General features: G+C 37.9%; 1 protein-coding gene across 1 annotated transcript; it reads right to left on the reverse strand.

The window, feature by feature from the left end:
• Positions 1-6,462: 6,462 nt before the first annotated feature.
• LOC116257088 (uncharacterized) lies at positions 6,463-10,791 on the reverse strand. The gene is made up of 9 exons (XM_031633704.2): positions 10,508-10,791; positions 9,690-9,805; positions 8,870-8,923; positions 8,038-8,062; positions 7,828-7,950; positions 7,576-7,739; positions 7,404-7,473; positions 7,063-7,161; positions 6,463-6,691 (listed from the first exon to the last, which is right to left on the reverse strand). Exons 1-9 carry the CDS (start codon positions 10,724-10,726, stop codon positions 6,647-6,649), a joined length of 915 nt encoding a protein of 304 aa, XP_031489564.1. The 5' UTR covers positions 10,727-10,791; the 3' UTR covers positions 6,463-6,646.
• Positions 10,792-14,080: the final 3,289 nt, after the last annotated feature.

The raw sequence follows: 14,080 nt of genomic DNA on the forward strand, positions 1-14,080 counted from the left end.
ATTAGGATAGTACCCCCAGACTTATGGATATAGTTAATACATGGTACCCAAACCAACTGGTTGCACTACCCAATTTATTAAGAGAAGAAAAGGACTTTCCAAGAAGTCATCTATTCCTAGACATGCTTACTCGGATCTCATGCATGTGTGTTTGTGTAAGAGAGAGAGAGTGTGTGCAGGACGTAGCCAGTGGGTTCGACCAAGTTCCAAACCGTTCCTTACAGTGCAAGTCAGCTGAGCTTGGTATTGGACACAAGGACGCAGTGGGTGCTAGTGGGTCCTCATAAGTTACCCAACCAAGCAGCAGAAGTCCTTGGTTGGCTCATTAACCCAACACCATTCACAAAAAAAGATAAAAACCTTGAAAGCCGAGCCAGGTTGCCAAGGTGCATCTCGTCTAGAATCGATGATCTGGTTGGTTCATGTACTCTTGCCCCAAAAAACCTTCCTTCTTCACCACAGTCACCGAGAGTCGACACCCCATCGCCGAAGCAACCAAACCGACAATGAATAAATTCTTTTTTAGGAAAACCATGATCAAAAGGGATGTCATCATCTAAAAATATAAGAAATCTCCAATGGAACTGAGAAGTTACGCTTGTAGTGGGAAAAGAGAGAAAAAATATGGCTCCTTGATGTCACGGAACTGATGTATAAACTATAGTCTATTTAGTACGTTAAAAAGCCAAAATACATATAAAAATATTTTCTTCTCTTATGTAATAATGTCCATCTAACAAATTTGTCCTTCCTTTTCAAAGTCTTACCAATTCATCTTCCAAGCTAATTATGTCGGGGAACTCCAATATCTAAGCTTGATTGAAATTGATCAGCACAGCACACATTGACTATTGAATTCGTCTAAACAGGCAGTTTTTCATTTGATGCAAGAACAATCTTTATATATATATATATATATATATATATATCATGAAAATTGAACGGAAAAATATCATAAATATGTTGCCACCAACATTAACTTTATGAGTGCTATATTGCTCCTTGTTGACATAGTTAAAGATCATCAACATAGCAAGATAAGTTTTGTCATTAATCTGCAAATATGACTCTATGACCATTCGGAAATCAGCTTTCCAAAATCCTTTCAGCACTTAAAAACTTACTTACATATTCATGCAAATTAAATTTTACATCAGTTCTTAATTCAAAAATGAAAATGGGACCTATATATGTGGTCTCTTTTATTAAAAAGCGCTTACACGTCTCAATAATTACTGGGTGTAAGAAATGTGCCTCTTTAGATTATCAGGACGTGCAGAGTTAGGATGAACATGCCTCTAATTTGACAGTAAAAAAAAAGAGCAAGCACGAACTTGAAAAAATCTAAAAATACTAAGGTGCAAATTCAGAAAGTAGCAAATAAAATAGGAGCTTTTCTTCCAAGAAAAATCTGCTATAAATATTATAATGGGTACGTGGAAGGAAGAAGCAACATAGGGATGGAAGCCAGAACACCTTCCTCATTCTCATTCTCTTATTCTCCTCTGAAAGAAATGTGCCTCCCCGACTGATGGGGATTTGGAATGCAGAAGACCAGGAGAAGGAGGATGTTGCTTGACGCATGCGTCATCTTCTTCCTCACTGTTTTCGACGACCATCAAGAGTCTCAAACACCAACGAGCACATGCACATCCTCTCCCCATATAAATATATTTATAACCAGGAAGGAGAAAAGAAGCAAGCGCATGAATGAAGGAAGCCGTCTTCTTCATTCTTATTCTTATTCTCCCACTGACCGAATGAGATGTGTTCCTTGAGATTTGTGGAGAAGAAGATGAGGAGGAGGAGCAGGAGCAGGAAGAGGAGGACGTTGCTTGACGTTTTTGTCTTGCTTCCTCTTTGCTGCCATCGATGACGGTCGTGGCTTGGGGCAGCCGTCCCATGCATGCACATGCACACGCAATTCATGCATTCCACTGAGATTGAGTGGAGATCTACTAAAAGTCAAGTACGCTTACAATCTCAGATTCAAAGTTGCTTACTTCCAATCGAAGTTGGCATTAACCTCGCCAAGTCAAAGTTTGGCTCACTGAATTGGTTTTAGTCGCCATGCAAGCAATAAATGATTCGGACGGAACCACTAGCGGAGCCAGAAATTCATACATATATACCAGACGTTATAATGATAGACTTAATAGGAATTGTTTGAGCTGTTGATTTTAAAAAAAATATCATGTCATATTAATTAAGTTTTAAAAAATAAAGGCATTTTCAAAAGATTGAAAAACCTTTTAAAAGAGGAATCAAATGAGTTTCCTTAGTTGAGACCATTTACCTTCCTCAATAGATGTTTTACTTGAAAATAAACTAAGTTTCTATCTTTTATAACTTAATCCTACCATCTCACCTTCTTAAAATCAATGACATTAGTAATTTCCATCAAGTATATATATATATATATATATATATATATATATATATATATATATATATATATATATATATATATATATATATATATATATATATATATATATATATATATATATATATATATAAAGAGAGAGAGAGAGAGAGAGAGAGAGCCGATAAAATGAGAAATATATAACAAAATTGGGGGACCAGAAGTCCCCTATATACAAAAGCAAACCGCAAAAACAAAAGCAAAAAAACGAAAATATACAATACAAGTTGTTCTTTTACTATGAAACTCGGTAAGCGGTATGGCTTGTCTGATTCGGCTACGTAAGTGCATGTATGCTGAGCCAAGTTGTTGGATGAATGCGTACTGAAACTGGATTGTACATGATGCATCAATTGGTTGGTTTTGGAACCGACCAAGCTACACCAATTTCAATTATTTGGTTAAACTCACAATGAATTGCATAAGTTCTACCCATTGAATTTAAGTATGGTGAGAAAGTTTGGAACTTCAAAACCTATTTCATGACTTTGGGAGTTGATAATTACCAAGTTCGCTCCTTGCCTTTGGGGATAATTAAATTTAGTTTCACGTATTAGGTCGTGTGTGTTGGAGAAAAATCAGCCTAAGCTTCGAGCAAATCTATACCTTTAAAAAAAAAAAGTAAATCTTCAACTAATTGATCTAAGCTGCAAACTCGTTACTTGGCCATTATCTAACATTGTTTGGATTGATAAAACTAATCAATCTTTGAGCTGGCGTCTTTAAATTCTCTGATTTAGTGGTCTTAATTTGATTTGTAAGTGTTCGACCAGGAGTTTGTTCAACGACGTGTGAGTTCTGGCAGTGCTTATCCGCTGCTAATTCTCAATTCACGCCGTGGGCGGTGCATGCACGTACAGTTGACCCCATATCAAATTTTTTAACATTTTTCGCAACTAAACTTAACCTCATACCAGGGACTCCCTCTTACGTGAGGGGGACTTGCATTCGCCGTAACGGGTGCACGCAACACATATACGTGAAAGAAAAGGGCAAGGAGTTGGGAAATTTTAGAAATTATTTAAAAAATGTCTTTTTTGGTCTTTTACCTGTTTTTACAAATTTTCTTATTAACGAAAAACATTTTCGTCGTTAACCATATTGACACACAAAACTACATAACCCGGTTAAGTGTTTGTTGGTCCCTGCATATTAGGTCCCACTAAGGAGAGGTCACATCAGCCAATTGGGCCCATGGGGAGTGGGTGTTTGAAGCCTGAAATGACAAAAATGCCCTTATATAAAAACAGAAAAAACCCTTGCCTAAGGACAAAATGCTTCCTTTGGAGAGCTCATTTTGAAGAAAATACTAAAAATATTGAAACTTTTCTTAGATTACCAGTTCAAAAACATGAGATGTTTTCCTTCCAAAAGAACAGTTTTATTTCTTTTGGAGGCAAAATGTCCTTCCATTTTCCCATGCTTCATGGTTCCAGGATTACATCAGTGTCTGAGGTAGTGCACCTTCAACTTGAGGCCACACTCTATGTCTACAAGGCACAAAGGAATATCGCCAGGAATAGAACAGAAGACGCTAACGAGCTAACAGCCCCACCAGGTGCACTACCCCTCTTGAGGCCTTTTCAGAAAAATAGTTAAAAATTTTGACACTACAATGTGAAATGTTCATATTTTTTGTTTAAAGAGCTTTGTCAATTGATTGTCAACAAGAGCTCCATTTAGTGTGCCTAATCGACAGTAGCCGAAGCCTCACCCTACACCCTGTGTCTAGGGTTTAGGGCCTACTTCGGGACCCCTGGGTGACGGCAGTCCCAATGTTTGCAGTCCAAAGGAGTAGTGTACTCGTGGAAATTAAACTGACAACGCACTAGCTATCTACATGTTATCTACATGTTAGTCAGTAGACCAGCTATGCTATACCCTTTGTGACTACAACCCTTTGAACTGAAGTCAACACTGTTTAAGAATTTTGATGCATTTTGTACCATGCACCGATCTGATCTGATCTGATCCATTCTTTTTAGGTCAATGGTTGTCACTTTCACCAGCAAAGCAGCTGTTAACCTTAACCAAATTAAATAATTTAAGCATAATTGAATAATTAATTTATGAAAGTAGTTTGAATCATTATTGATCACTCATGATCAACCCTAGTTTCTTAGTGCAAGTGCTTAGAGTGGATATTTTGGTCCTGTATGCACCAAATTTGCACGTCAGTCATGTTCCCTCTCTCTCTCTCTCTCTAAAAAAAGGATAACTTGCAGAGAGGGACTAGTTTGAAGGGCCCACATATAAAGATTTTGACGCTGAAAGTATAGTAGTTGGATGCTAGTAAAGCGTATACATAAGAGCCTGTGGGTTCGCATGTGGTTGTACCCAATGGAGTTGCAAGATTTAGCAGTTCAATTGAGGAGTTATTTTTTGCTTCAACCGTATCATAGTGACTCTTATAACTCAAAACTCAAACTAACTCTTAGATGAGGATTGCTAATTTCTTTTTGTATATAAGACCTTATAAATTTTAAAATATTTAGTTCACCGATTCTTTTTATTCAGACAAAATCTCATATACACATTCAAATAGAACAACTCAATTTTGAAAACCCAAAATTCATATCCATAAACTCCAACAGCATTGTTTTGTTACGCTGGGCTTTATATATAACACTAATAAGGGTTTCGCCTACGGTTGATTTGGGATGTTCCCAACCTTTGATGCGAAAGGTTGTTCTTAGTAGTGTCAGGCTCACATGGGTACTTGTCATCATGCGAGATAAACATATCTTACACAAACTTATCCATCTAGGGTGAAAACCTTCATCAGTTTATACATGTAGAACCCTCACTGCTAGTGTATATAAATATATTGCATTGCACAAAAACTGCTCAAAGGTGCTCTTAGAATAGGAGGACAAGAAACATAAAAACTATTGTAAGTCATCCAATCAAAAGGGCATTTACGCTGACATGTCAAAAGTTGCCCTTAGGAAATGAAATTAATTCTTACCTGATTGAATCCACCTAGCCTCGTGGTGTATGCGTGCTGCCAAGACTGCAACTAAGCCTCAATGCAACTGTGGTTTTTTATCAGGATGACTTGAGACGGTTCCGATGGGATCTAGCATGTTATTGCCTTCATATTTAGTAGCCTTATATTCGAAACAAACCAGATGATGGAATTGAAGCCACTGTTTTGGAAAAAGGAACTCATTTATGCACTCTTCTTGATGGCGCACCTTGTCTTTTCTCATCGTTGTTTGCTCCTCGAAATCAACATTACAAATACCACCTTCTCTTTCACATTGAGGAGTTTGCCTTGGATATGTGAATAACATATCGATAACATTTATTGATAACATAATGAAATTGAAGCTTGAATTACGGATGTTGGCCCCAACGCATACGCACTTCTCTCCTCTTGTTAGAATTGCCTTGTATCCTTCCGCCCATCAAACTTCTTAGATATGGGCGTCTAATTCTCAGAATTCATGTTCTTAGTAAGCTCAAGATTTCTATCCAACTTGAGATCTATATCATCCAACAAAATGCACACACAGAGAGAGAGAGAGAGAGTCGACATTTTGCCAACAACCATCGGGCACGCGGTATCCCCAGACAGCAGATCAGGTCACTCCTTGATTTCTACTTAGAAAAGTAATTCAAAGGTGACCAGAGTCCTTCGCTTTGCTTGTGAATGCAGAAACTTTTTTTTCAAGTATTTACATGTAGCAATCACCTGGTGTTAGGCGAACCCTACCAGCATTTATCAAAATTGGTATTTACGTACAAAAATCAGCTACAAAAAAGGGGAAGATCACAGGTCTTCAAAATTGAATTTGCTTGTTCTAAGCCATGCTTATTGAAACTTTTTTCCATTTGAGGGATGGCCAGGTATCAATATGTGAAAAATATAACGATACAAAGAAGTTCCAACTTTCTCATTTTTAACTGTCAAGACAGTCTCCCCCACACTTCATCCTTGGGGTAAAAGAATGTGTGTGTAATGGAGTCCAAACCTCATGACTGGACGGCTTTCAGCACAGCCATTTAGCTATCTACGAGGAATTCTTAATGGGTGGAGAGACTAACAAAGCAACTTTTTGAATAAAAATATATAGAGATGTTAATTACAAGAATGATCTATGCATCTTAACATTTACACGTATTTACATGAAACATATGAACCAAGTTTTTGCTGAGTCCTTGAAGCATACTATGGGCACCGACGTGCTCCTGCTTCTGATTCAACAATGTGAAATGTCACTCTTCATCACTTGGCGATACCATCCAATCAAGTGAAGGTCCCTACATGGAAAGAACACTATAATTAAGAAAATGATAAACATCCTGCATGCTGAATGAAGTCGCTAGAGCATTTGGTTCTGTAAACATAGAATTCATCCCACATGGGGCAGCCAACTGACAACGTCAAGTATTCAATATCAGATGAGTTCTAATGTAAGCTCTGCAGGTGATCAATCAACATAACCTCGGCCATGTCAGACTGCTATGTCAAGGTAAAGCCAATATGTTCACTTGAATTCAAACATGAGATGTGAGTACAGAAGATAAATTCATTTGTTACGATACACACAAAAAACTGAAACAGCTTAGATATGCAGTCAATATGGCAAATAGGATCTCACTTCTCAGCATTTAATTGCAGAAGGTCTCACCTTTCCTTGCCGGATAACAGTTGGCAAACTACCAGTCATGTCCACTATAGTAGAAGGATCAGCAACCCTGATCCCTCCATCAACAATAAAATCAAGCCCCTGAAAAAAAAAAAAGACTTCAATTTACCTATTCCTGCAATATAGAACTAATCAATTCATAGTTTCAAATTTCAGCTAGTTATGACATGTCATCATGCATATCCCAGACATTCCAGACTACCCTTCTATTAGCAGCAATCAACAGTCCTCTGCAGTGTATTGCTACGAGTAAAAGATGCAATTCACCATAATGAATACCATATAGAATGAAACATAGTTGATAGTTCTAGTTAAGAAAATACCTTCTCTCCATACATGTCAGCCATTACAGCAGGATCTACCATCCATCCATCTTCTGTTGGTGACTTCACACTGACCAAATAAGACTAATTGCATATCAATAAAAAAGCAAAGAAATGACAAGGGAAGAACACATTTGCATGCCAAAAAGAAAAAAAAAAATTATAGTAGAACCTTGTGCAAATCAGAGGCTGATCTAGTTTTTCCAGAATTGCTTGACATATAGGATCATCAGGCATTCTAACACCAACGGTCTTCCTTAATACACACTTTGCTACAGTTCCATAAAATGTACATTGCTTTGGTAATTCTTTGCTTGCCGGAAGGATGAAAGTGTACTGCATGAAGACAATAATTAAACCTCATATCTCAAGCTTTCCAAGAACCAAGGGTGAAATGTACACAAGACATATTCATCATGCTTACAGGCCCAGGCAGGCAATGCTTAACAGCTCGAAATATGCTAGTTTGACCATGATTATTCCCACGAGGAAATCCCAAGGTGTAAGTATCAATGTCGTGGAATGTATGGCATAATATACTGAGAGGCTGCATGACCGGCATGAGTAATTAGCCATGTATGCAAGAAAAGACAACCCACTGATATATAAGCAGAAAGAGCTAGAGAATTCTTGCCTTTGAAGCTTCTATATCTTTGATCCTGTAGAAAAATAAATAAACCATCAACAAGAAAAAGGTATAATCAAAAGCCTAACAACCACACCCATCACATACAATTATGACATAGAGATAACACACACTAGGAAAAAGGTTGGGAAGAAGAAATTCAAAATTTTCACAAAACTTAAGAACACAGGGCAGGTGTATCAGAAGTTGAAATGAAAGAAGGTTGAACTTGCCAGCCTAAACTTGAAAATTGTTGCATCTTGATCAACCTAATTTTGAAATAACAAAGACAGGAATCCACAAAAAATGGCCAAGGTTGGACAAATTTTTCTTATAAGATGGATATTTTAAAATGTTTATCATATGGTTAAGCTTCAAACGCTTGTCTACATTTCTCAGTTGTCAATGAAGCATATTTCTTTGCAGGAGTTGAAGGAGAACAGCATGCTAAGCATGCTTTTGACTTAAGCCATTCCCTGTGCATTCCTTCAGTTCTAAATGAATCAAAGAATTGCATGCCACAAGATACTGCTGTAAGTGATGTGTCATAGAACGAATACTTCACTCTAAACATCAGCATCTTTACGAAAGAAGTTTGTTCCCGGAGCTCTGCAATTTACTTGTGTTTGCACTTTAATAGAATAACAAATGATGAACCTTTGAGCACATCAGATGTGATCGAAGTCTACAGGACAAGTCAACTAACATCTCAAATGATGTTCCACATTACACCATCTCTCACAGGAGACACCAGCGTTTTGGCATGGCCCCTCGATATGAACTTACAAAGCATGATTAAGATCCATATCTTAGATGAACAAAAAAGGATGAAGTGGAGTACCTTCGTAGACGTTCCACAGCAGAATAATTTTTAAGGTCACAAACAATAGCATATCTGCACAGATTAGCAAAAATTATGCAGCAAAATCAGTAATAAAAGACAAAAAGAAGGAAGATCAACAGTGAAAATTTATGACACCCTAACAGATACTCTATACCACACTCATTTAGGAAAACCAACATGAAAGCTAGAGTCTTTCAGAATATAACAGTAAACATGGATGAAGTTCAATGGTCTAAGAAGATGCCTAACGGCCCACAAGTTCATCTCCAAGTAAATATATTCAGTTTGCCTAGAAAGTGTAGAACAGGAATAAATGCGGAACAGGAATAATACCATAAGCATATGTAGATGATATGGCCCAAGTAAATCAAATAGAGAACATGGAAATTTCAGGATTTCAAAGATAATGCAGTCTGTGAAATATTGGTTTGCACAATAAGTCCTATGGTCAACCACCAAGGGAAAGAAACCATCACATAACTAACATGCTTGCAGTTTCAAATGGTGAGTAAGTTACCTTATTAGCATAAATGGCATATGCACATGAGCATAAGGAATGTGTATGTCTATAATCTATCATACAGTATCGGATACATGTGCCATGTTAGAAGCTGAATGTGTTTGCCTACATAACACATGATTATCTATGGAATTCAAGGCGCAAAGAGAACATACATCTTTCATATGTCCATGCAAGCTATCCTAACTTGCCAACTCCAGCACGTGTTACCAATATCAAGCATAATAAACTTATTTACTCAAAATTCATGCATGTTATGAGCACCCAGAAAAGACATCACATATGGGATGGACGTACACAGTATCTGTGGGAATTATACCAACAGCTCCATCCTTTAAAAGTTGTACGACTCGCTCTAACATCCAAGTATTTCCACCAAAGGGATCAACTTCAATATAGAATAGCCCTTCCTCCTACAAGAAAAAGTTAGTCAAATGCTTGCTATCCTCTCAGAAGAATCGTCCAAAAAGTTCAAGGTAGGACAAGTTAAAAACTCAAGAGGAAAATGGAAAACAAAGATACAATCTGGAAGAAAGGGCTTATAAAACTTACCATTTTTTAGAAACTAAGAACAGAACATTTGCTCAGTCATTAAAGCCACAGTTTGATTTGACCACATAAACTTGAATGTCCTAAAGAAATACACTATATATACACACACACACACATGCTTCTTTGGATAGATAATATGTTTTTGTATTTATTTCCACATAAATATATGTATTTATCGACTTGGAATTGAATCAGACCCATTAGTCCTGATTAGATTTTTAGGGTCTTGAACGACCTATATTTAACTTCGCATTTTGGCAGCTTATTGTGTCAGTGCCGATGCAGCATAGATGGTCATTAACCACTCGCGTAACATATGACATAATGGAAAGTGAACTCAATCAACGCAGTCAACTACAAGTAACTAGCTACCCGGACACAAAAATCATTCATCAGAATTTTTAAGAAATCAAGAGACCCAAAACCTCCCCTTCCGAAGAATCAAAGAAACACCATAGTTACTGACAGTCCAAGAAGCAATCAGAAACAGTCCGACAATTAAACTCTTCATCCGCAAAAGAAGAAAACGAGCGAAAGGAAAAGTGAAACCGTACGAGAATTACCTTGTTGAGGCGAGGAGCGGAGTACTTGAGGCGCTTAGGGCTCCGCTTCACCACCGCCTGAACGTGGCCGGAGACACCCCCCCGGCGCCCTGCCGCTCGGGATGCAGTCGAGGGGCCAACGTACAGGCGGAGGGGGCGGCCGAACGCCGCCAAGGAGGTGGAGGAAGAAGGCGGAGGTGGATAAGCAACGCGAGCGGCTGGGAAGGCAACGACGCTCATTTCCCGGGAGTGGACAAGTTCAACTTGGATTCTCGGTGGCCCTCTGGAGAAAGATTTACAGAGGATGCTCTGGCCGTTCCACCGTGTCCAGGCATATTCGCTCCCCTCTCTTCGGATCGGGTTTGGACCCGTAGGAACTATGTAACTTCATTTATTTCAAAATCCAGTAAACAGATCTCTAAAATAATGTTAACATATTTAATACTGAAGAATCAAATCAATGCTTAAAATTTATTTTTGTTTATCAAGCTCGAGTTTATATTCAATTATATAACTACATACTGAATATGATTAGTATTCATATTCGCCATGGACACAAAATCAAATATGTCAAACTCTATTTGGAATTGGTAAAGCATGGGTTGCCTCCTAAATTTTACTTGAGAGAATAACTTTTAGTTGTAATGTCAAATTTGAGCGTCATACCTTTTTTTTATTTTCAATTAAGGTTTGATTTTATTGATAAATTTGAGCGTCATACCTTTTTTTTATTTTCAATTAAGCTTTGATTTTACTGAGAACTGTTAAAGAAAGGTTTTATGTTATGGCATTTCATGTGCGCAAAAACCTACTCGTTTTTGCATTATTGTTTTAAACTTTCAACTTAAAAACATCTTTGTTTTTACTTTTAAATAATAAATAAAAACATAAAAGTCTTTTGTTTTTTAGATATGTTTTATTTTCTAGTGGTGATTATCGCTTGCCTATGGTGCAAAACCACGCGGATGATAGCATGGATAGAATTTGAATTAGTGATTGGCGGCCTACGGTCAATGGATATGAACCTTTCAATACTAATTAAAAAGAATAGTCCTCCAAGCATTTTTTTATTGTAATTACAGCTTTCAATGCAAATAAAAAAAAATATTTAAAAAAAAAAACTTATTATAATTATAACAAAAAGGCTTAAACTTATCTGTTTGTGCGTCCCCACTAGCCCAAAACTGTGTGCAGTGCGAACTTGGCTTAGTTTTCAACTTTGAAAGTTCTGAAAGGTCAAAAGCATGGCTTTCTTTAGTTTTGTGCCCATAGGTAGCTACAAGTGGCGGAGCCTATTTATACTGATCTCCACCCACCAGTAAAGCAACTGCACCACCAGCAACCAGGCATGGCCTCCCAACTCCGCTCCACCACCACCTTCTTCCTCTTCTTCTTCCTTTTCTTCGTGGCAGCTTCATCTTTCGCCGCCATGGCCGCCTACACTCCCCCAACTCCAGGGTCATGGAAGGACGTCGCCGACGCCAGGACATCCCCAGAGTTCATCGATGCCGCCAAGTTTGCCGCCGCAGAATACAACAAGAAGAGCAGCCGTCCGAAGCTGGTGTCTGCAAAAGTGCTGGAAGGGCAGGTATGGGCGACGAGGGCACTGGGCGTGACGACCTATCAGTTTGTCATGGAGGCCAAGACCAGCACCGGTCTTTACAAAGTGTATAAATGTGTTGTCTCCCAGGTCGTCTCTCCGTCGGCCCCCAAGGTTCTTAGGTCTTTTGAGTCCGTCCTTCCTTAAGGGCGTGTTTGCTTGCTCGTAATGATTTAGAGGTGAAAGTTTTAAATTTGGGTGTTGTAAGTCGTAGACATCTGTGCTGGCGGGATTCATTGTCTGCCAATCAAACACAGGCTAAAGAAGCGTGACTCTGTACTACTTGTGGTTGAGTGTTCTTATGTTCCTTTATTTGCATATCTTCAATTCTTTTTGGGTGGAAAAAAATTGGTCAAGTAAACCGTAAGTAGCAGCGGCACTTGCAAAATGCCGGCTTCTCGTGTGACACCCTAGGTTTTTCTATCTAAAACTCTAAGGAATAATAAAAGATTTATAAAGAAGATTGTTAAGTGATTACTTACCCTAGTTTTTAGTCTTTTTTTTCAATTGAAACCGAAAATCGAAATCGCTGGAAGACGGGTTGGGATCCATCGGACCATAGGCTTGAAGCCAGTATGGAAGTGAGACGTACCGTTATTTTGGTATAAGAGCCGGTTTAATAATTAAACCTAGAGCCCTACACATGTATGTGCCTTAAAGGGATGGATTGTAACTCATTAAAAATTTTAGTTATGCATATAACATTGTAAAGGATCTTAAGAAATTTATAAAAAGGGTTGTTAAGTGATTAGTTGTCTTGGTTCTTATTTTTAAGTAAAATCGTTCTTATTCTTAAGTAAAATTGAAACTGTTAGAGAGTGGTTTGGGATTTGTCAAACTAGGGTCTCGAGCCCAACATGGGAGTTGGATGAATGGTTGCAGAGCTAATTCAACACTTGCACTTGGGGTTCTACACATTTAAATGTGTGTGCTTAAAAGGGATAGATTTTAACATCTCATCAAAAAGTTTAGTTTAATTTATAAGATTGTCTGGAATATTGGGGGACTGACCAAAAAAAAAAAAAGTTGTTCAGTGTTCCCAATCTTTTGATGCTGGAACTGAAGTTGCTGAGAGCCTTGTTAGGATGTGGCAAATCAGGCCGTGATATTTCTCAATAGTTGAATCGGTTTAAGGTCAAATAGAAGCAAGGATCGTGTACAACCTTCTTAAGGTGCCTCCAACTATTAAAGTGAGACGCCCAATAATAACAAAGCTTAACGGGCATTTAAGAAAAGCTGTGTTTTTGGAATATCTATTCTTAGAATACATGTTCTAAGAACACCGTGCTTTTTTCTAGAAAAAAAAAAAGATAATATAATTATATCCAACACTTAATTGTTGGATTTAAGGGCGTATGTACATAATCACACTATATTTTTTCAAAGAAAAGCATATGATATTCATACAACATCTAAATACACAACAAATGCCTTCTGCATCTAAGTAGCTATCAGTACAATTGTTGACGGGCTTTGTTTGGGCGGAGCTAAGCATGCGGTAACTTAGCTCAAGTCCTAGAAGGTTGGCTCGAGCTCGGGCTTGCTCTTCTAAGCTGGAGCAAGCCCTATACTTTCTTTGTTAATAAACAAGGTAAGATAAAATAACATTTATATAAGCACATTGAACATGCTTGGTTGAACTAATTTGACTTAAATGAGCATAGTTTAGCCATCTCGTGCCTACCCCACTTAGCCGGATGCATTCATTTTCAAGGCCAATTGCTCAACAAACGAGTCAAACTCGAGTGAAGCTCGCCTGCAACTCATTTGCCAATTATGTGTAACGGGTGCCCACTGATGGAAGCTTGGCTGCATGAATTGAATGCTAAAGCGCTCATCAAAAAAGTACGTTATCAAGTTACGTTACAATTGAATGATGCAACGGACTCACATGAATCTTGCATCATGCTGTCAAGGCCAATCAATCATGTTAATGTTGTTTTGATGTATTAGATCGTAATATGTATCATGAACTTCAATACCAAGATATCTCT

Source organism: Nymphaea colorata, chromosome 7, assembly GCF_008831285.2.
Source record: "Nymphaea colorata isolate Beijing-Zhang1983 chromosome 7, ASM883128v2, whole genome shotgun sequence".
Classification (NCBI taxonomy): domain Eukaryota; kingdom Viridiplantae; phylum Streptophyta; class Magnoliopsida; order Nymphaeales; family Nymphaeaceae; genus Nymphaea; species Nymphaea colorata.